A 21586-nucleotide genomic window follows, 5' to 3' on the forward strand; every position below is an offset into this window, starting at 1 on the left:
TTTCAAGTTTAATCTGAAATTTAAATGTAACATTTATTAGCCCTTATTTGTATGATTTTTATGGTAGAATGTACTAAACACAGAGAAATTGATCAAGGAGATTTATTTTTCCCGATAAGTTAAAACGTTTTTCATTCTAAATTAACACTAACACAAATCCAAGATAACAACTGAAAGACTAAGTAAGTTTTCTTACTTATACCTAAGTTTTAACGTAAATATTGTAGGCTTTTATATCCACTATCTCAACACCCTTAAATCACTCTCTAGCACTCCCTTATCTCTCAGTGTATTCAAACAGGAGCCATAAGTTACGCACACGTTTTGCTTGAATTTGCATTTCCATCAAAGTATTTTCCATCGAATGTGCGAATGACGGAGCCACAAGGGAATCGTTCCAGCATAGCTATGACTATAGCCATTCCCTGACCATCGGTCATTCGGTTAAACCTCCAATCCCTCCAGCTCCAACTCCAATTTTCAGTCCCCCAAACCCGGATCCCCAATGCCTAAAGCCCAGTCTCTCTCTTCTGTTCTTTTTCTGCCTTTGTGGCACATTCGTTTACTGATTATGCGTTTTATGTGACGACCATAAATTTCCGCTGTCGCCGCCGTTCCTTCACGTCTCCCCCTTAGCTGTGTCCTCATCCTCATCCGCCGGTCAGAGCGCTTATCACTGGCCATTGCAGTTGGCATAAAAATAAATATTGCACAAATGCGTATAAAAAGTAAATAAAATAAAGCAAGTAGCCGTCGCGTCGTTCCGCTTTATACGACCTACAAGTAAGCCGCATAAGGCGCTTACTTCCCCCGATATTCCCCTTCCCACTGATTTCCCAGAGAATCACTGTCCCTTCCGTCTTTTAAGAGCGATTTGCTGGGTATAATTACGCGAACGTTGTAATTGGGGGCTGAGGCTGCCACCGATAAGCCAAGACGCATAATTGTGCTCTCGGAATTTCGAGATAAGAGCCCATAAGCTTAAGCGGATTCCTCGGTGATGAGTGACCCTCTGATTGGTAATTGGTTGACCGTTTTCAAAACACTTAATCACAGAGTCACTTTGAGAAAACCATGAAATCTGGAAGTGTTCTTTAAAGGCAATAAGGTCTTGGCAATCAGCTTTGAAATTAATGCTAATATCATAATCATATTTCAGAAAATTTAGGCATTATAGAGAGAAATTTAATCAAGGCTAGTATTATTAAGAAATTACTTTTATTTTTAGCTATCAGAATCAGAGCTTTAGAAGGTCTTTTTGTAACTATTAGAAGTTTGTTTGATACAAAGGAATAGGTATTCATTTTCCAAAGATTTGAAACCCCTAAAATTCCAATCCATTGAAGATATCTGTGGCGCTTAAGATATTGATCTAAAATAATATCATTTAATGCAGCATAATATTTCAAAAGTCTTATAAAAAATCTAAGCCATCGACCGATTTATCAGATAATTCTGCACTGCCTACTGACGGCAGCTAAACGCTTAATTTGCATTAAGCACACTGAATTATTAAACAGCGAATGCAAAGTGCATGTGGGAATATTTACACACACGCTAGGTGTGTGTGTGGTGTGTGTGTGTTGACAATGAGGTCGCCAGAGCAAATAATTTACAGTTCTCTGCAGTAATTGCCATAATTTTCGACTGCCATTCGAGCACCGTTCTCCCCCATCTCCGGCATTGCTCCCCTTAGCCGCCCCCATTCCTGTCATGAATATTGAAAATCGAAGTTAAAGTTGAGCCGCCCAACTGTCCAACTGTCCGAGTGTCCAACTGCCAGAGCTCTGCTACGCTTGTGGGTGCCCACTGACATGGGCGTGGGCTGGATTCAAAAACAAAAACTAAAGCTAAGAGGCTGCATTGGAAACTGAAGCAAACAGTGACCACACGCAGATGAAGTTGATGCAGCCTCCTCCAAGCGAGGTCTCCACTTTAAGTTGAGATTTCGTAACCCACTCTGTCGGCCAGAAGTAGAGATAATAACGTTTAATTACTGGACTTAATAAATAGTCTCATAAATCGAAAGAAGTTAATGATATGTACTCTAAGATAATTTTTGGCTGTATTGAATTATTTTATGCGAAATTGCTTTACTTTGTCTATAAGATCCTTTAATAATCAATATTTTTGGTAGGAAAATAATCATATATAAGATTTATGTTGAACTTTCTAAATAAAAGGATTGTCTTGCATACTTTTAGGCACCTTTTCAAGTGATTTCAAAACACCTGTACATTTTATAGCTTTATAACTGCAATTATCTTCTTGTTAGTGAACTTCTTAATTCCCCCTGATCTCTTCTATTCCAATTCTGCAATCTGGCATCTCATGGTCCGCTACTGTCTGTCTGCCGGAGCAGTGAAGTTCTCCGTTTGCTGAATTGCATAATTTATGAGCCTTAAGATCGATTTTAATCGCCAGAGTCTCGCATGGCTTTTTATGGCAAGAAGTTGGAAAAACAAAGTGCCTGGGGGGCGTGTGAGTCTTACAGTTCTCTATACCTTCACCGTTACATGAATGTTGAATACATGCACTATATGTACAAACATTTATGCATACATATGTTCTCGTGTTGATTCTCCCCGCTCTTGTTAATTTATTCATGAGTCGGCGAGCGGGCTAAGCTTCCGTTATAAATCCGCGCTTAGTGCACTCCACGCCCGGCTGCACATTCTGCCACTCTTTGTGTTTGTTTGCTCGCCAAAGGGCCCTCGTATGGTATAGCATCGCATCGCCTCGCATGTAACCCATTTCGCAGAGTTGAAACAAATCCAGCTACACATAACCCAAATAGGCGTGTCGCTCTATGTCTGTTTACCCTAGAATGGGGTCTCAATTCAGGGGTGTCTTTGGTGGCTTTTTTTCAAGCCAAAAATGGCTAAAGAATACTATATATAAATATTTTGGTTAAAAGGTAATTATTTAAACTCCATAACTTAAACTTAACTTGCACACAAACCGAAGCTTATATCATATACTTTGTAAAAAGGGGGAAATAAAAAGGGGTTCCTCCCTCTTTCAGGCTTTGCCTGCAATGTACCAGTTGTAGCGAACGAGAGAGTTTCCCTCTCTGAGTGCAACTCCTACTACATTCTGCTATGATTCTGTGATCTTATGAGCGGAACCGAATGATTATACAGGTTAAAACGAATAAGCTATTATAATTACATTCTTTTTCTTTTCTTTATTGACCATTTTAGCTACCACTTTACCAAAATTCTATGCCTTTGCCATCACTATCACTTCCCAGTTTGTGTGTATTTTGTCAGTGCAAAGAGCAGGGGCCCCATGGTGTTGGGCAAAGTCAAACAAGAGGCCAAAAGTGGATGCATCTGCATCTGAATGCGTGTGTGTGTGTGTATGAGGCTTAGGGCCCAGCTAAGTAGTTAATGCATTGTTTCCCAGTGCTTTGCTCCAAAAAAGTCGTAGGCGTGATGAGAAATGCGAGTAGTCGCTGCCTCTCATATATCCCCAACTGACGTAGACGACGTCGTCGACGCGTTGATGTTATCGATACGTCGATGACCCACATCTGGATTCGCTTTCCGATCCACTGATACTGCCTGCTCTGAGCCCACACTGGAAATTTGCATAATTTGACGACAAGTCGCGGCTCGGAGATTTATTATACGCGCTTCATAATACACTTCATGAGAGCCAAGACGCCGAATATGGTTAAAAACCAAACGGCGATAAGCATCGTATAATTGTGTCGAGCAGGAAATTACAACGACATAATTGAGTGCCATGTTGCCGAATCGAAATGAGATCGCACTTGGGACCGGGACCGAGGCAGGAATTGGGATTGGAAACCCCTGAGCCGCATGGATACATTTAAGCCAGCTTATAGGCCGTATTGTTGGGGACCCGCACAATTGTCAAATCGAAATTATTCGACTGAATGGCCCAGAGGCGTCGAAAGCCGAAAGCCAAAAGCCACAGCACAGCATATGCACAACTGCCGTTTGTTCGTGTGTAAATACGTGTATTTATGCAAATATAAACAAGGGCCCGAGCGGCTTCCATGCAAATACAGTAGATTAGAGCCATCCAGCGACGGCGGCCATGCGTCACGTTTGACTCCGGGAACGGTGGCCAAGGAGCAACTAAAACCAAAAACCAACACGAAACGGAAGTCAAGTGGACACTTGCTGCTTACCTGACCAAACACCTGGGGACCCCCTCGTTGATTGACAGGCGCGAGCCGATGGTGGCCATTGCATTTGCATTTCCAAACACTCGCCAAATTAAGGAGCTTTGGGGATTTCAATTTAAGTCTATATATAGAGTTTAAACTTTAAAGCTAAACAGATGTCATAGAAGCAAGACTTGTGACTCACCCTAGGGGGTTGTGATAAGAGGTGTTTCTTAAGTCTTAAAAAATAATATAAGATTTAAATGTTGATTTAAGACAGCTTCTGGTCTTGTTTAAGGTCTTAGCTAGGCATAGAAATGAACGTTATAATTCTCAAGTTGATATTCACGAATCAGAGAAGTGGGTTATGTCTTATATTGTAATGTCTAATTTTAAGTAAGTAAGAATGCTTCTAATCTTGTAAAAGGCCCCAAAGGGTCATAGAAAAGGCTTATCTTAGGACGCTATAATTCTCAAGTTGATATTCTCGACTCAGAGTATAAAAATAGTTCAAATAGTAGATTGCTTTAAGCTCATCTTAGTTTTCAAAATAGTTCTTTAAAAGTATTTAATACAATCTCCTAGGTACTGGAAAATTTGATTGTTCACATCTTTTCTTGCTAAAATTTTGTTTCTTAAGAACATAATAATTTCCGATTGATTAATCCCCAATATGCATTTGATTTTCTCTCAGTGCGATGGCTCTACCTCCCTGCCAAAGGAAGCCGTCAAGGTGCAGCCGTCGGTTTAGAAAGTTATTTGCATGTAACGCTTTAGCCGTGGCCGCTCCTCAACTCTCGAGTGCTTTGCATGCAGATTTCTGATTGGCACTTGGCCAAAGCGGAAGCGATCGCTAACGCGCTCTCACTTCAAGGACAATGGCATGTTAATTAGGGGGACACGAAAAGGCGGCCAAAGAGGCGGCTCTGATATTGCCAAAATATGTTGACTTCACACACACCACACCACGCCACGCACCCTAATGACCCATAAACACTGGCTCAATAGGCCATATCCGCTGGCGTTGGCCAGATAACGCACCTGTCGCCCTCCCCCACCATCTATAACGAATGCCAGGTCGGGTCATAAACACACATACCCACATATAAATTCTGTTTATCAACAAACATTTTCGCTGGCCCCACAAACAACAATGGCGCATAGTTGGGCGCTGGGCGGCTGTAAAATAGGGAGTTAGTAAAGGCTAGAAGGGGGTGGGGGGGGTGGTTGGTGGTGGTGTTGGGTGGGGTTTTATTTTGGGGTGCCAGTGCCAGTGCCAGTGCCCCACCCAAGGCGACCAAACCCAAAAACTGGCTTGCGTTTAAAGCGAGCGTTAAGGGCAAACTTTTAATTAGAAAGCAAGTACGGTCAGCTGCAAAATGGTGAGCTGGGGAAATAGGGAAACTATGGACGGGAATATATTTCATTATACTCTTATGTATACACATGTACGTAAAGGGTACACAGAGAACAATAGGGAAGTAATGGAATATGGAAAAAAATTTTAAATTAAAGATAGAACAATGTTTATAGGTTTAACTTCTTGCTGAATAGTAACTAAACTCAGCAAAAAGTAAGGAGTACTGACAATAAACTGTTAAAATACACTTGAAATTTATCAAATTATGTTTAGTTAAATTGAGAATTATCATTGATATCACTAACATCTTAAAGTAAGAGCTTAAATTTCTAGTACTTTTGTTTTCAGTGAATCTTAGCCCCTTCTTATGAGTTTAAATTTGTTTGTGGTTTTTTTAACACATTTCTCATTTTATTTATTTAATTTTTTATTATATTTCCTTATTATTTATCTCAGTGCCTGCGTGTCTTGCCGGTGGCACTGACTTTTCCGAGCCAGCGAACTCTGCATGTCAAAGCCCAATAACGGAATTGAACGCACAATAGTTGGCAATCAACGAAGCTGAACTGGGGTAGGTTAGGGTCATGCCACGCATCAGGGAATGGCCCCAAGTCAGAGCTCCATTCCAGCTCCAGCTACAGCTACAGCTACAGCTCCTGTTCCAGTTCCAGTTCCCCTTCCAGCTCCCTCTCCCGCTCCTTTACCCCAATGATAAATCGCAGGCCAACTTCGCCTGTGCATCTGCATGTGTCAGCCGCTCATTAAAAAGGTATTCATCATTATCGCGACACTCCGCGCCGCTGCAGTTGTCGCACCCAAAGTGAAAACGCCGCCAAGACTGGCTGCGAGAATTGGATCTGTCGCTATATCTTTTGTGGCGGCATGTCTGCTGTCAAATGCCATACCACCAAGGGGTGCTCCTTCTCTCAGATGTTTTTATTAATTTCACTGAAGTTCACTGGAGCTGTGCACCGCCGCCGCCACCTTAATCCCCAGCCCAAGTGATCGATGTTCGGGAAGTGTATTTACTTGGTTATTTTGCAATCTCTGCTGGCTTGACTTGTTGCTCTTGCTGCCTCGTAAAACGCTTCAAGTTATGGCCAAATATTAATCTCAGACATACATCAAAAGCTAAGCGTTTTGGCCAAGCTAAATTAGTTTTGATTTATAGCAAAATATAGATGCCAAGGTGGCGAATTAATGATATAAAAATACAACAAGCTCATGATGCAAAACGTGTTGTTATGCAAATTGGTAAGACTGACTGCATGTCTTGAAAATAAACGTTAGGGAAATATTAATAAAGCTATTATAATAACTATAATATAGGTTTTGAGGAGGGTTTTCTAGAGAAACTGTTTTTAATGAAAATAAATATAAACTTGATTCACCCTCTCTCTAGGTTTATATTTATCTTTCCTACTGGAGAACCCAGAAAATAACTCTCAAGTTACAGATGAGGCTCAGGGCATTTCCAGTTTCGTTGTGAACCTGGACATGTGTGACATCTCGAAGTGCAATTGTAATTCCCTTGCTTTCTTTTCTCCATCTCCATCTCGTAATATTTTTTCTTCCATTTGTGTTATTGTGAAATTGTTCAATAATTTTTCTTTTTCTTGGCCTGTCCCCGGGTCCCAGTTCCAGTTCCAGTCGTCATCGTCATCCTCCGCCTGGGCCCCCTTTGAGCGATGGAATGAGATGCGTTATGCGATATGCGCGCCACTTTGGCTTATGATGGAATTGACACTTCAGTTTTTGTGACACACGGAGGAGTGCGGGACGCCCATCACAAACAGACCCGGGCACTGATATATACGAGAGTGTGTGTGGAGTACGATATAACCCCCAGTTGGAGAGTATCCCAGAGATGCTAGATAGTGGAGGCAGACGCACTTCAAATGCACAAAATGCCATTTTCTTTTGTGTGTGCAATGAATGCTTTTTCTTTGCTCTGCCCACCACCGGGTGGGCGTTATATTCTTCTTCAGAGTGGAGTGGGGACACGGAGTTTTACGGCCAAGTGGAGTTTGTAGATGCGTTAGTGCTAATGGGGTTGCACTGCCAAAGCTCGACCTCTCTCGAGTCCATCACTTGGCAACATACCAAACCGAGAAGAAACTTCCCTCAATCACTAGGAAATATAATTTGATAACAGCCCCTTGTCGGAATGGACGTTGTGTAAATTGTTTTGGCATTACGAAAAGTTAGAGTTTTGTATTTCCGCTAATTGCCAGCCCTGAAGCTTGCCTCGGTTTAATTTCCATTTTATTCGTTTTTCGTTTCCCTCGTTTTCCTTTGTGTGTAATCTAAGCTGGAAAATGGCAGGGGGGCTGTACATAGCCTACATAACTGTAAGTTCCCAGGGCCTCACGCTTTGTTGCACCACATTTCCCTTAACTTTAACCCATAAAAACCAAGGCACATGCGCCGCGTCGAGAGATGTAAGAGATACATTTGATATAACACACACGCCGGCACGCCGGAGCTGTAGCTATAGCTTTAGCTTTAGCTGAATCTGGAAAACAATGGTTGGAACAGGGCGAAAAATGGGCTCGAAATTGAGAACGAATGAATGGATGAATGAAGAAACTGCCGGCGGATATATATGGTTGTTCTCTACACTAGCAGAGTGTTGGTGTTGTGGGTTGTATGCGGCATGTGTATCCCGTATCCATCATAATTAGGCATCCAGTGGTTGCAAGTTTTAAGAAACACTAATGTTTCTCCTACTTTTGGGCATTCATCTCCATGACTTTAGGTTTTATATTCGTGAGAATTCATCATTGTGCTTCTTGGATCTTGGTTTTACAGTGAAAGAAAATTTACAATGAATTTGGAATGGAAATCGGGATAAGAATAAAGGAGAAGTGTTTTAATTAAGCAAAAAGGTCTTAATAATCTCTCAAAGATTTTTTATTCATAGAAAACTGTCTAGGAAATGCATTAGTCTCTAAGCCTTTTCATAATTCTTTAAGTACTTTAAAAAATAAGAAATTTAAATCATAAATCAAGACTCGCTTTAAATGTTATTGGCCTGTAAAACCAGACTCCTCTTCTCGAGGAACTTTTAATCATCTCTTCTTGAACAATGAAATGAAGTCGTTTTAGCTTTGCTTTCATTTAAAATGTTATTTTTTTTAAGTGCTCTTTATGCAGCTGCACTTGGCTTCATCCGACTTTCGGGGCCCACATCCCAGCACATCAAATGTTTAGTGCTTAATAAAGTGTGTTATGTCTTTCGTGTAATTATTTTTAGCTTTAGTCGCGCTTGATTGCCATGTTACGACGACGACGAGGAGGAGAGGAGGAGGAAAAGCGGGAAAATGGAGGGGGCAAAAGGCATCGCAGGCGTTTCTTTTTTTCTAAGCGTGTGTGGGCCTCGGAACAACACAAGATCTTAAAGGTTTTTTCGGAACCGAAAAAAACACAAGCAGACACCCAATCCCCTCCAGAGCCAGCTCTCCTCCATATATAGTATGTAAATGCGAGTGTTCCACCTACAAGGTGCTTTTGGGCTTTTGGGTTTCTATTTGCACAGGTGTTTTTAGCACCGGGGTTCATGGGTGCCTCTGATGTGTTTGGGGCATTAGTTATCATCATCAGAAGCCGCCCCTCCGGAGGCGTGTCACCGTTAAGTGCTAAAAGGCATTCGACTGCACTTTTCTGTAATAATTAGCACATCATGACTTGTAAATAGAGGCCACCAGTGATGGGGCGACACGTTCTCAGTGGATTCGTGTGTGTGCTCTGCCCTGCTTTAGATACTCTTGGTTTCAGTGAATGTACGGAAAAGTATCACAAGGTTTTTGGTGGAAATTGTGAAACATATTTACTAACTAAAGTGTAAAGATATATTATAAAAATATGAAAAGTTTTTAGAGAAAGAATATATCTATATAAAAACCAAGCATTGCAGCTAGCCTAAGGATGAAAGCTTTGTAATCCTTTACAAATATTGGCTGCCTTGTTTTAATTTTAAAAATCTACCTTACTAATCAAAGATAATATCCCTTGTTTTTAATATTCAAAATAATAGATTCCTCCTTTACTTGATCTCATTTTAATTATTTTGTTTATTGAAAAATCAAAACTACAACTAATTAGGTCAAATTGAGGTTTGCTTTCGGGAAAATGAATTCAAAACTGTGTTAATAATTACTATTTGAAGGTTTGTTCAATGACTCAGCTGAAGAATTTCCCAAGAGTCACTCTTAAAAGACAAATTGCCCTCTATAACTTTTTTAAAGTTTCCCGATGATTTCCCATTTTCCATAGAAGAAACTTTAATAGTTTTTGGCGGAAACTTTCATTGCTCTTCCCATGGCGATTGCTTTTCCCACGAAAATAATTTGGCAGATGGCTTTTTGATTGCTCCGACTGTTAATTTTCGGAGATGTAATGGCCGGCGGGCCAAACTCCACGAACTTCGATTTGGAATCGCAGCCATTGGAGCATAATTCAATTTTCGCTTTCGGCCAAATGAAACCGGTCCGAGATGGCAGCCGCCATCAGCAATCAGCTAATAATAAAGATTTTAAACTAATTGGCTCATTTAACGCAAAAAAAAAAAAACAAAAAATCATTATAATAATGACGACGATGACTGATGACTGAATAGATCTCCGAGTTTGCCCAGCAAAATCATGGCCTTCGGAAACCTGGAGAGAGCGGTGGGGCAGGGAGTGTGGGGGCTGGTAAGTCGCCAGAAAAATTAATTATACAAAAGTAAGTTTTGCCATTGCAACGTTCCCTTTTTTTGTTATTTTTATTTTCCTCTTGTACGCGATACCCTCCCAGTTTTGCAAATTGAAAAGGCAACTCCCTTTGGCTCCCGCTCACGACTTGGCCCCCCCTTCGGCGACCAATGACCTTTATCGCGAAAGTCATTAACGAAGGAATTGGGGCATGGCCAAGACGGAATGAGGCAGAAGGAGTCCAGGTCCAAGGAACAAGGAGGACGAATAAGAAAGGACAGCATTGATAAAGTGGAAGGAAACACATAAAAGCTGCTGCTGCTGGACATAATCGTCGTCGAGGGGGCCAAGAGGGGGTGGCTTACACAGGGAGAAAAAGGTTTGTGATGGAAACTAAGAAAAAGAGACTTTATTTAAGATGAAGTGTCTTAAATTAATTTTTTTATATTTTTTTTTGGGCTTTCTGTGAGATACAAATCAGCGAAGGTAAAATATTTATGTAAAATACTTTTAGTAAAAATTTAATGGAATTTATTTTAACTGCTATTAAGAGCTAGAGCTTAAAAATATTTAAATTTATTGATTTAAAATCGATACTTCTACAAACTAAGACATTGAAAGTTTTAATTTATTCCTAATTCCATAAATTTCCCTGAATTTTTATAAAATTATTCCAAAATCTTGACCTTTTCATTATTAAATTGGAGATTAAGCTAAATTTACTGATATATTTCGGCCGATTAACCGAGTATATCTAGCTTTATAATTTATAATAATTTGTTAACTAATTTTATATAATTCCATTTTTATTTCTATTAAATGAACATCATTTAAGAGTTTCTTATGAATTCAAAATTTCCTTTAATTTCTATTTTAACTATTTTAAATTATTTAGATAAATATAAGACTTAATACACAAAGATATTAGGATAGCTCCTTCATTAATTGAAATATATTAGCTAATAAAGCCCTTGAAAATATAACCAAAATCGATATAATGAAGTAAAATACATTCTACATTCAAAATTGACTTGAAATATTTCAATTTTCAAGTTCTAATCTTAATAGATTTCTTATTCTAGGTGTAGGATGGAGTTTTTCTGGTGACTTACTTGCGTGCCAGGCGCTTCCTAATTCCGGCAAACATTTTCGGTGCTCCTTTCGCTGCTCGCCTTTATCCGTTTTTATGTCCGTACTAATGTTGTATTGTAAATTAAATTGCCGATTTCCGGAGGGTTTCCCTCACTCTCCTTCTCTCTTATTTTTTCCCCCTATCGCAGAAGAGGGCCAAAGGCAACAACAAAATACGGCGACACTTAAAATTAATTAAAAAAACAGGGAAAAGCGCAAACGCAATTGTCGCGCAGCTTCACTTCATGTACTTGGGCTTGTTGGTTTTTTGCCTGTTTTTTCTGTTCATTTGGTGAGTTGTTGTAGCTGTTGTTGTTGTGATTGGCAGCTTTTGGACGCCTCATTGCAAGCCAGCAAGCAAACAAACAAACAAACAAACAAGCCAGCTAACAAACAAATGGTAAAAACAGAAACCGAAATGAAAATCAATTAGCCTAAGTAGGCAGCTGCAACTGTTTGCCGGAGATTTATTTTTCTATATATGCGTTTGGCCTTTTTCGTTATTCGATGTTGGTTTTTTTTCGGACGGATTGTGGATTGTGCAATCCGTAATTCGACGGAATCAATAATCCTCAGCTGCGATCGCCATCGAGCATTTCCACACACCACGCACACACACTTTTCAATTCACTTTTCCCACTTTACGAAATATGAATTTTCATATTTTCATTCACTCGGCCATGTTGACAGTCTCATCGGTTTGCTTTTTGGGGAGCTGAAACGAGCCAAGGAGAAATTCACACATTATTTTCAAATTCGTTTTCTGTTTTGTATCGAAATTAGAGAGGGGCCGCCGCGCACAAGCGATTTTATATAATTGACGTGTCGAGTGACAAATTCAAAGCATTTGCTGCCAACAAGTCGCATCGAATCCAATTTTTAGGGTTCGGCTTACGAGAAGTTACAGCATCAGCAGAAATGTGTCGTAATTCAGAAAATAATAATGTCATTTAATGCACTTATTGGCCAAGCCTAAAAAAAAGTGCATTAAAATGGGAATTTATGAGCTATTTAGGGGACTGAAAATGATGGAAGGGTCACGTTCGGGAGATCTTCTAGAATTTCTGTATAAATTTGTGGCTTAAAGTTGAAAAATATGTAATATTGTTAGCATTTATATATTTATAATAATATTTTAAACATTTTAAAAAGTATGTAAAGAATGAAATTGAATGAAATAAGAAAAGCTGAAGCCCATTTAATTCCACCGGATTATCCCTCTTAATGATTACCAAGCAATTACTTTGTTAACTTTATTAATTACACATTATTAAATATGTAATTATGTTAATAAAATCCATTAAAAACCAACAAAGTATTTGTAAATACAACCTTCAAGGCATTATTTTCTCAATTTACATACAAAATCAACACCTTTGCTAGTTGCTAAAAATAAATTCCATTAACAAGCTAACAATTACTCGCCCGAGAAACTAAATACTTTAACAAATAGAGTGGGTTTTTGCGAGCTGGCCAACTTTTAATGATGTTTTCGAGCCTAATGGGATTTCTAATTAAATGCCGTGAAAACTTCCTTAAACCATTTGACTCGAAGACAAGGGCCCACAAGGTGCGAGAGAGGGCACTTAGTGGTCCACCAACCCGCAGCCGCAAAGATTTATGGTCTGTAAATTTGATGGAAGCGAGCGAAATTTGCAGAAGCCTCTGCGAGCCAAGGAGCATGGGAATGGGAATGGGAATGGAAGTGGAAACGGGGACCCACTGATAAGGTGGGCCCTGCGATCTCCGCCGGAACAGAGAGCGACGTAGGGGCCCATCAATCATGGCCTCAATCTGTGTGTGACCCCCCGTCCTTTGCTTTTTGGCCACAATGCCAGAACGGATGCAGATGTAATTACGGAACTGTTACTGCTGGGCCCTGTGTTCGTTCGTTCGCTCTCTCTCTTTTTCTCTGGCAGTGCTAATGGTTTGTATTTGGTTACAGTTCTCGGCTTTTCGGGCCGTGCACTTGGCTCACATACGAGACACACAGCACAGGAGCACGGCGGCAGCAGCAACAGATAGAGATACTTTTACGAGTGCTGCTGGCCAAGCGTGACAAAGAACACGTTTTTTTTTCTGTCCTGTACTGGGTGTAGTGCCTGTATTTTCCATGTTTTCTCGCTGTTTTTCCAAACTACCAACTTTGCTGCCGCCAGTGAGAGCGTGAAAGAAGCGAAACGCACCAACTTGAAGCTTCTCACGCACGCGGCGGCCTTTGTATCTGTATCTGTATCCGTATCTGGGCCTGTGTATCTGCTCGGAGCGGAGGATGGATATGGAGCAGCAGCGTACTGTATCTATTGAATTGCAACACGTACAGCCCGTGCATATTTCCCCCGGTTCCTCTCTCTCCAGAACACTAAGAACACTGAGAATAAATACGAACTGTCTGTAAATCGATTTGATTTCCATTTGTTTTTATCTTGGAGAGATAGTTGCATAGAAAACATATTATATCTAGACCATTAATGCCTCACTTCGTTTATAAATACATTCTAATGAGCAGATAAAGACCGATAAGATAGGGATATTGTCCCACTTTTGGCAAGTATCTTTAAAAAGTGATCGATATAAAGAGGATTTAGATGGAAAATAAAGTTTGAAATATGTTCAATCATAAGAATGTTTGTTTTTGATACGAAAACTGATATTTAAATTAAATTTAAAAATATATATAAATATGTTTTGAATTTTTAATGATCTTATAAAACATCTCAGAGCTCATAAATAAATATAAAATTATTTAAAACATTTTTCAAGTTAATTATAAATTTCATTTTATAAAAATTCAAGTTACTTTTCAGTGTGCAGCCGCCCTTGTTATGCTTCATGTTCCGCATTTGGCTGTGCCGCTATTTCGGGTCGTTCCCCCTTTTTACGCTTTTCCCGCGGTCCCGCTTTTCCCACCTCTCCCGGCTTTTCCCGGCTTCCCATTTTCCCCTGAATGAACAACGGAACGGAAACCTGCAGCATACGATACGCCTCAGCGAGCGTGCAATTACCACCGCAAAACAGTGCTTCTGGATCCGAATCCAAATCGGAATACGAATCCCTTCTCCATTCTCCATTATCCATTCTCCGCTATCAAAAATATCAAAAGTTTCTCAAACACAAGACACCCAAAGTAGTGCAATCTCGAGCGGCAAGTGGAACTCTTCTGATTTATGGCCCATTGTATCCGACAGATACAAAACGCTTTTACCAACAACACTCGAGGCCCACAAGTGGCCACCGCCGCTGCTGCCGCTGCAGTTGCAGGCCGTTCCTCTCCAGCTCCAGCTCCAGACCCCGTTCACTGATTACTTTGCACTCTTCACAGCAAGTGAAATCCAAGACTCAACGCCCACAGATTGAAACACAAAGAGTTGCTCACATTTCCAGGGGGATTTTCGGTGAGCCAGAGCAGGAGGAAGAGTGTCACCCACATGCCAACGCTGTCGCCAGATTAGAGAACAATCCCCAGTTCAACTGGCCAAGGAATTTGCCTATATCGCCTTTGTTAAAGCAATGAAAGATGATTTCTTAATAGAACTAATTTGAGTTGGCCTAAGGCGGCAGCAGTTTAATGAATGCACAGAGAAAAAGCAGAGAAACCAACTCTAAAATCCAAGTAGATTGTGTTGAAGATAACCAAATAAAATAATTTTTAAAGTGTTCCAGATAAACCAAAGCAGATTTCACATGCTCAAGCGACCCCTTTAATTTTAATTTTGATGTCAAACAAATATTATCTTGAATCATGACACACATATCGCCCATTTTGATATGAAAATATACAAAAAATTGTCCAAGATTTGTTCTCTGTGATGCTGTATTCTTTGTTTTTCCACTTGCAGATGAAAAACGAGGCAAGAAAATGCGACGGGCAAATGTGCGAAATAAAAATTTCATAACGTGAAATTAGCGCACATAACTCGAATGCAAATGCAATTTGGGCACGTCGCTGCACAGAGGCGGGGATGTTATGGCCAAAAAGCCAGAAGGGGGAGGGTGTACATAGGGGGATGAGAAGCGGGAGGGGCCCAGTCGGACTTTTCGGGAGGACGCGAACAGGGGAGGATGAAATTCTTCTGCAAATGGGAGGGCTTTCTTCGAACGAAAATTCCCTTTGGGGATTTTTATTTTTAATGCGAGAGAGAGAGAGAGAGAGATAAAGGGATACATATATTTTTGCTCTTTACTTGAAACTGTATGTATTCGCGTTCCCGACATTAGCTTTTGATTTGACTCAGTGGCGCAGTTGGTAAGCGGACGGTCTGTGATTTCTGAGACATGGGTTCAAACCCCGACCGGGATTTAAGAAAAGTAAGTTTATAAGTGGCTTTTAATAAGATTTATACATTCATTTAAGTAATTTAATAACCATTTAAACAAATAATAATTAACAAATAAAATAATAAAAAAGTTTTTTATTTTCTAAATTTTTATACTCTCTGGGGAGGAAAAAATTCTGGAATTTTGCAGAATTTCTTCCTGACCCGAGCAGCGACGGATTCTTCGTAAATCCAATTTTTTATACTCTCTTGGGAGGAAAAAATTCTGGAATTTTGCAGAATTTCTTCCTGACCCGAGCAGCGACGGATTCTTCGTAAATCCAATTTTTTATACTCTCTTGGGAGGGGAAATTCCGTAAAAGATCAGATTTTTATACGCTCTGGGGAGGAAGAAGTTCTTCAAAAGGCCAGAATTTCTTCCTCACCCGAGCAGCGACGAAGGGAGACAAAATACACGAATTACCCCGGCCGCCCATGTATAAAAGCGAATTAGACTTTTACAGAAAAAGGTAGGACTCCCTCCTCCCGTTTCTCGGAGAAAATAGTCCTCCTTTCCTAGGGAAAAGTCCGACTGGGGGAACCCCCCAACCGATGACGAGTCGCTGATGGAGATGGCTGGCTGAGTTCGGTTCGAGTTGCTTGGCTGCCCATAAACGAAGCAGCAGCTGCATCGCAAAAACTCCTTTTTTTTGTTCCCCCCGCTACGCCTTTGTGAAAATATCTTGAGTAACGGGATTTATAATTAAACATAAACCCGGCGGATCCGCAGACTCAGCGGCTACACACCGCCGAAGTCCATTTATGCCAATAAGCGAAAGACGGAAAATAAAAACATAAGAAGCTTCGCAGAATGCGGCTCCTTTGGGCAATTTTATTTATTTTTTTTGTTGCTGACAGCGAATGTGTCGCCAAGTTGGCTACCTCCTCACTGCCCCTTTCCCCGCCCGCAAAGATATCGGGAAATGAGAGCGCAAAATAAACAAATCATAAATCTGTGAAAAATATGTTTTATGGCTATGTGCATGACCGCGACCACCCAAAATATGCCTGATCCGTGGGCCCAAAAATCCGAAAAACCACATTCACGCTCTCGTGTATCCCGCAGATGCACAGATACTCGCACGTACGTATAGATACTTCTGTGCGTTGTCAGCATTTTCGGACTAGATTTTTATGCGTTTACCATTTGCAAATGCAAATTTTTATTTCTTTTTGTGGCTCACAGTTGTCCAATTAGAGTGAAATGGCTGTGTAAATAATACCCACTCCACTTGTTTGTTTGTCTTTTTCGCCAGTTTGATGGTTAATCGAGTGAAATGCAATCAAATTTTACCTTACCTGCACAGCTGACAAGTAAAGTTTTCCCCTTCCCCGCTGGCTGGCCATAATAAATGCCAATAAAAGTTCACATTTAACCCATAAAACTTCGATCGGGGAATTGTTAGCTCTGCCAGGTCCCTCTCTGGCTTCAGCTTTCAGCTCAATTTCAACTTTTATGGAAGTGGAAGTGCCGGGGAAGTGCTGGGGTCTGTACGTGCAAAAACAACTACGGAAATCCTCTCGATGACAGGTGTAAGGGCGGGAAGTACAGGTGTGCTCGAAGCTCTTGACGGGGCCAAAAACTACATCACGCTTAGAATCCAATTAAAATTCTGTATTTGCCAATCTGCTTGGGATCAGAGTGGCGTTATTGATGGAAAGGCTTGTAAATAATGTCTAATTGCTTGGCCAGTTCTCGGGGGAAACGGTTTTGCTTCACCAGGAAAAGGAAGTGAAGTGAATGTTTAATAGCAGTTTAATGGGTGAGAACTTGGTTTTCATTTGAAATATATTTAATTCTATGAATTTTGATAGGAAAATATTTTTAGTTAAATGTTAAATTCAGGTTAATTGCTTTACATTTTCATTATGTTACTTTAAATTAAAGACAAATGTATTTATTTAATTTTTTCCTTTCTGCATTAAAGGTTTTCTCTTTATTTCTATTAAAAATCCCAGCCTGATTGGCAAAACTCTTAAATATATATTTTTTTATATCCATTTTCTTTGTGTCCCCATTCACAAAAAAAGAAGCACTTTGTATCCTCGCATTTTACGAGTCTATCGAACCCTGCGCTATCTCAACCGAAGCCCACCGCTGCTGCTCCCAATAGATTTATTGCCTGGCGCGGCACTGTAGGTACATATATCTATGTGTCTTACTACCTATATCTCCTCTGTCAGGTCCAATCAATTGATGGAAAATTGTTCTAGTCTGAGCCAAAGTCTCAATTGTAAAACGGCGTGGAAAAGCAAATACATTTATGCGCGGCAGGCATTTTGTGAGCTTCCTCCTTCTTATGACTTGTAGAAACTATACTGTATAGGGGGTATCAACCACCCACTGACCCCGTTGTTGTAAATCTCTGGCTGGCTTTATCTTGAGCTCTGAGGCTATATAGAAACAAACTGCGGCAGTCAGCAGAAACTATGCCAAGGCAAGTGAATTCCGCCAGCTTTCTTGGCTCTTTTTTCGTGGTGTATTATTATATTCGTGGATTCTGGCCAGATTAGCCGGAGATAAAGGCAGGGGAGGCAGCCAAGACTGCTACGCCGATGCGGAAGCCCCATTATTTGCTTGGGTAATTAGCGTAAATTGGAGTAACATAAGCTGGCTGAAAAGCTTCGAGTGAATGGTGGACACAAAGTAATTGTATTAAGTAGCAAATTGAATAATGAAATGAAATAACCAATTAAGAGGCCCCAGGAAGTGGCCAAAACAAAACGAAACCGAGCTGAGAACCGCAAACAAGCTCAAATGACAGCATCATTGACTAAAAACGTATTTAAATAGTGGAGTATAGTAAGCCAGTTACCGGTTTTGGATAGTCGCAGGCGACAAAAGTTCTGTTGCCAAATATTGAGCCAAGAAGCCGAAAGCAAAAGCCGCGTCGAGCCAAGTTAAGTTAAGGTGTTGCCAAGCCAAGTAGGATGTGGCCCCCGATGTGATATGTTATGTTTGTGTTATGAATTTCTGAATCAGAACCAGTTCGGCAAGTTGCTCGCTAACGCAGCAAAAAACTACGGGACGGGGCAAACAAAGGCTTAGATACAAATGCAAAGATACATATCCGACAGACGCAGACACGGCCACAGTCACAGAAAAAGATACAGATACCGATACCGATGGAGATGGAGATCCAGACGGAGCGCGAGCGAGACAACAGCGTGTTGATTTCAATTGTTGACCGTAAAATGGGCTCGAGAAAAGGTGTCAAACCAACCTTGCCGCCGTTTTATGCCTGAAATTCATATAAAACTTAAATTTAAATAAAGAGAAATACCATAAAACGAATCACCATAAAATGCGAAACGTGCCCCAAACTAAGCTTATGAATAGCACCCAGAAAGAGCTTGGGAAAAAGAGCAGAAACAGACGGCGGTGGGGAAAAAATTAGTGCGTGCCTGCAAATGGTTTGCCATGAGATTGTGCCCCATGGAATTGCGAAGAGTCAACAACTACAGTGGCACAGGGCTGCGGCTACAGTGTGCCCTCCGTATCTCCATCACATCGCTGCTGCTGCTGGTGCTGCTGCTGGTGCTGCCTCAAGGAATTTATGATATGAGCCCAAATGAGATATGGTTATGGCTGATGTGTTTGCGTTGTCAACTCAACTCGACTCGAAGGCCCGAATAGGCAGACAGTTGGGTAAGTTAAGATATGCCACTGGGATAGCGCCACCACCTACGGGCAACCTCCTGCCCCCCAGCCGTAGCCGTATGCGAATGCGTATGCAAATGCCAGAGCTTATGTGGAGCAGAGCAACCCTGGCTGCGGGTTTATTTATTTGCCAGCGACACGAGAAGTCAGTACTGGAGCACCCACACCCCCGACTGTGTTTTTAGAACCTATTTTTTTCGGTTTTTGTTGATTTCCTGTGGTTCTGTTGACAGCCGAAATTTTTGTGGTAATGCTTCCTTTGCTCTATATGTAGATACATACATCCGAGTTGAGCGTAAGCCGGTGGCTCCATTTAATCCATTTGCCTGTCCACTGCTGAGTTTGTGCTTTTCATTCACCATTCATTACGGAAATTAAATAATTCGGAAGGATGTCTTTCTCGGGCTTCTCTTACTTTGTTTAAGTTGATAAATATGCAAATTAAATAACTACAAAAATGCTCTAAAGTTGGTTGTGGAGTATAATCTAATTTGGTTATTTTTTGAATGAAAATCGTTTAGTTTGCAGATTGCTTATTTATTTGTTATTTATTTATTAAAGCGAAGTCTAGACTTAATATATATTATAAGCTTTTAACTGCCTATTTGCGGGTGCTTAATAATTTAGTTTTCTATTTTTTTTAGAGGCATAAAATATGCAAATAGTATTTATTTGCTTTTAAGATCTTATATATTATTTACCTTCTTCTTTAGGGTTTTACTAAGTAGGAAGTAAATGTCCAAAAATATTATGTTTAATTAATTTCCCTTTGCTTAGACTTCAATTAAAAGTATCTTTTGTGGTCCCTAAACTCATGTAAAACTCATTTAGCGACACCTGTTTTTGTTCTAATTTAATTTGAGTTTAAACTGAATTCCTGTTATCCTTTTGGCCAGCGTGTTCGCAGTCTTCATTCATTATGCAAATCAAATAATTTCATACATGTGTAGCCATGTTTTCTAGGGAAAAAACACGCACACCTTTTCGGACGCATGCGCACCTTTCTGCTTCCGTATCCGGTTTTTTTTGGCGGCAGCACGTGCGTGAAAATTGCGCCAGTCTGCTGAGGAGGGTTAGGAAGGGGTGTGGGTAAACCCAAAGCCATTATGATTGTTGTGGCAACAGCCGTAATTAAAATGCTAGAAATTACAGGCCCAGCCACGTCTTCGGTGTCGCCGTTTTTGTGCAGAGTTTTCTTTATGGCAATCGGCGCTAAGGTTGCATAATTCCAGGGTTGAAGAAGAGTTCTCCTCCTCCCCCGCTTGGAGTTTTTGCTCGGTTTTATTTGCTTTTTTAAGCGAATGTTTGTGCAATGAACCATCAGCATTTCACCGACTGCTGGCAACTGGCGGCTGGCGGTGGAATTCATTAATAATTTCCAGCGAACAAATGCGGCCCTAATCTTATCAGAAATGCGTTTTCCGCGGGGTGATTCGTTTCGATTCGATTCCTCCCATCTGCCATTACTCATTGAGCCATTACGGTTGCGAAATGGCCGCGGAATCGAAGTCGGTGGCAATTTCAGCCACCGAGCTAGCTACCCTACCAATAGCATTCCCAGGCACCATTCACCATCCAGTTCCACTTCCATTCCCATTGGGATTATTAATTGAATCAATGACAAACCGAAATTCAATAAACAATAACCAGGGGTGCTCTTATCGATGGGGCGCCATGTGGCGTATGCGCAATATTATTACGCATACGCGCGATCCCAGAAAGTTGTGCAAGTCAACAGCAGCGGAGGAGTGGAAGTGGAAACGGTTACCGAAATCAGCACGTCAATTCCTTTCCGCAAGAAGTCCAAAGTAACATGCAATATAGCTCAGCAATCGCCATCGTTATCGCCACGGTTATCAGTCCAGCAGATAGGCATCGATGACACTGATAATTGACGGAATCATTGAGCAATTGACAAGTTCATTTTGGGTTCTGAGCAAATAAACACAACAAAACTCTTCTGGCGGCGCCTACAGCTGCTCAAATTAACATATTTGTAGTCGACTTTGGAGGGAAAAGTGGCATATGCCACCAAAGAGATAATTACAGTCAGGCTTCCCCGAGTGGAACCAGTATCTGTCTCGTAAAAGATAAGAGTTACGGGCAGTTTAAATTACGAGCAAATACTAATCATTCATGTATTATAATTATCATTTTAAATGTTTTCTCAGCGAGTCAGGAACAGATTCTGTCACAATGCTTAGAGAGCTCTGTTTTATTTACTATTTGTTTTACAAGGGTAATTTTTATTTTTTGCTTCTTAAAATCATAACTTTAAATTGCTAT

The 21586-nt window shown here is 40.6% G+C and overlaps 1 protein-coding gene across 4 annotated transcripts in view; it reads right to left on the reverse strand.

Annotated features, from left to right (window-relative positions):
- The window catches only part of LOC108078290 (uncharacterized), a 42930-nt gene that overhangs the window by 20187 nt on the left and 1157 nt on the right, over positions 1 to 21586 (reverse strand). For all 4 annotated transcript variants that reach the window (XM_017172063.3, XM_017172061.3, XM_017172062.3 and 1 more), the window contains exon 2: positions 11305 to 12038. In XM_017172063.3, the coding sequence (XP_017027552.1) occupies positions 11305 to 11339 (35 nt within the window). In that variant the 5' untranslated portion in view covers positions 11340 to 12038. The remainder of the gene's footprint in view (positions 1 to 11304; positions 12039 to 21586) is intronic.

The sequence above is a fragment of the Drosophila kikkawai genome, chromosome 2R (assembly GCF_030179895.1).
Source record: "Drosophila kikkawai strain 14028-0561.14 chromosome 2R, DkikHiC1v2, whole genome shotgun sequence".
Taxonomy (NCBI): Eukaryota; Metazoa; Arthropoda; class Insecta; order Diptera; family Drosophilidae; genus Drosophila; species Drosophila kikkawai.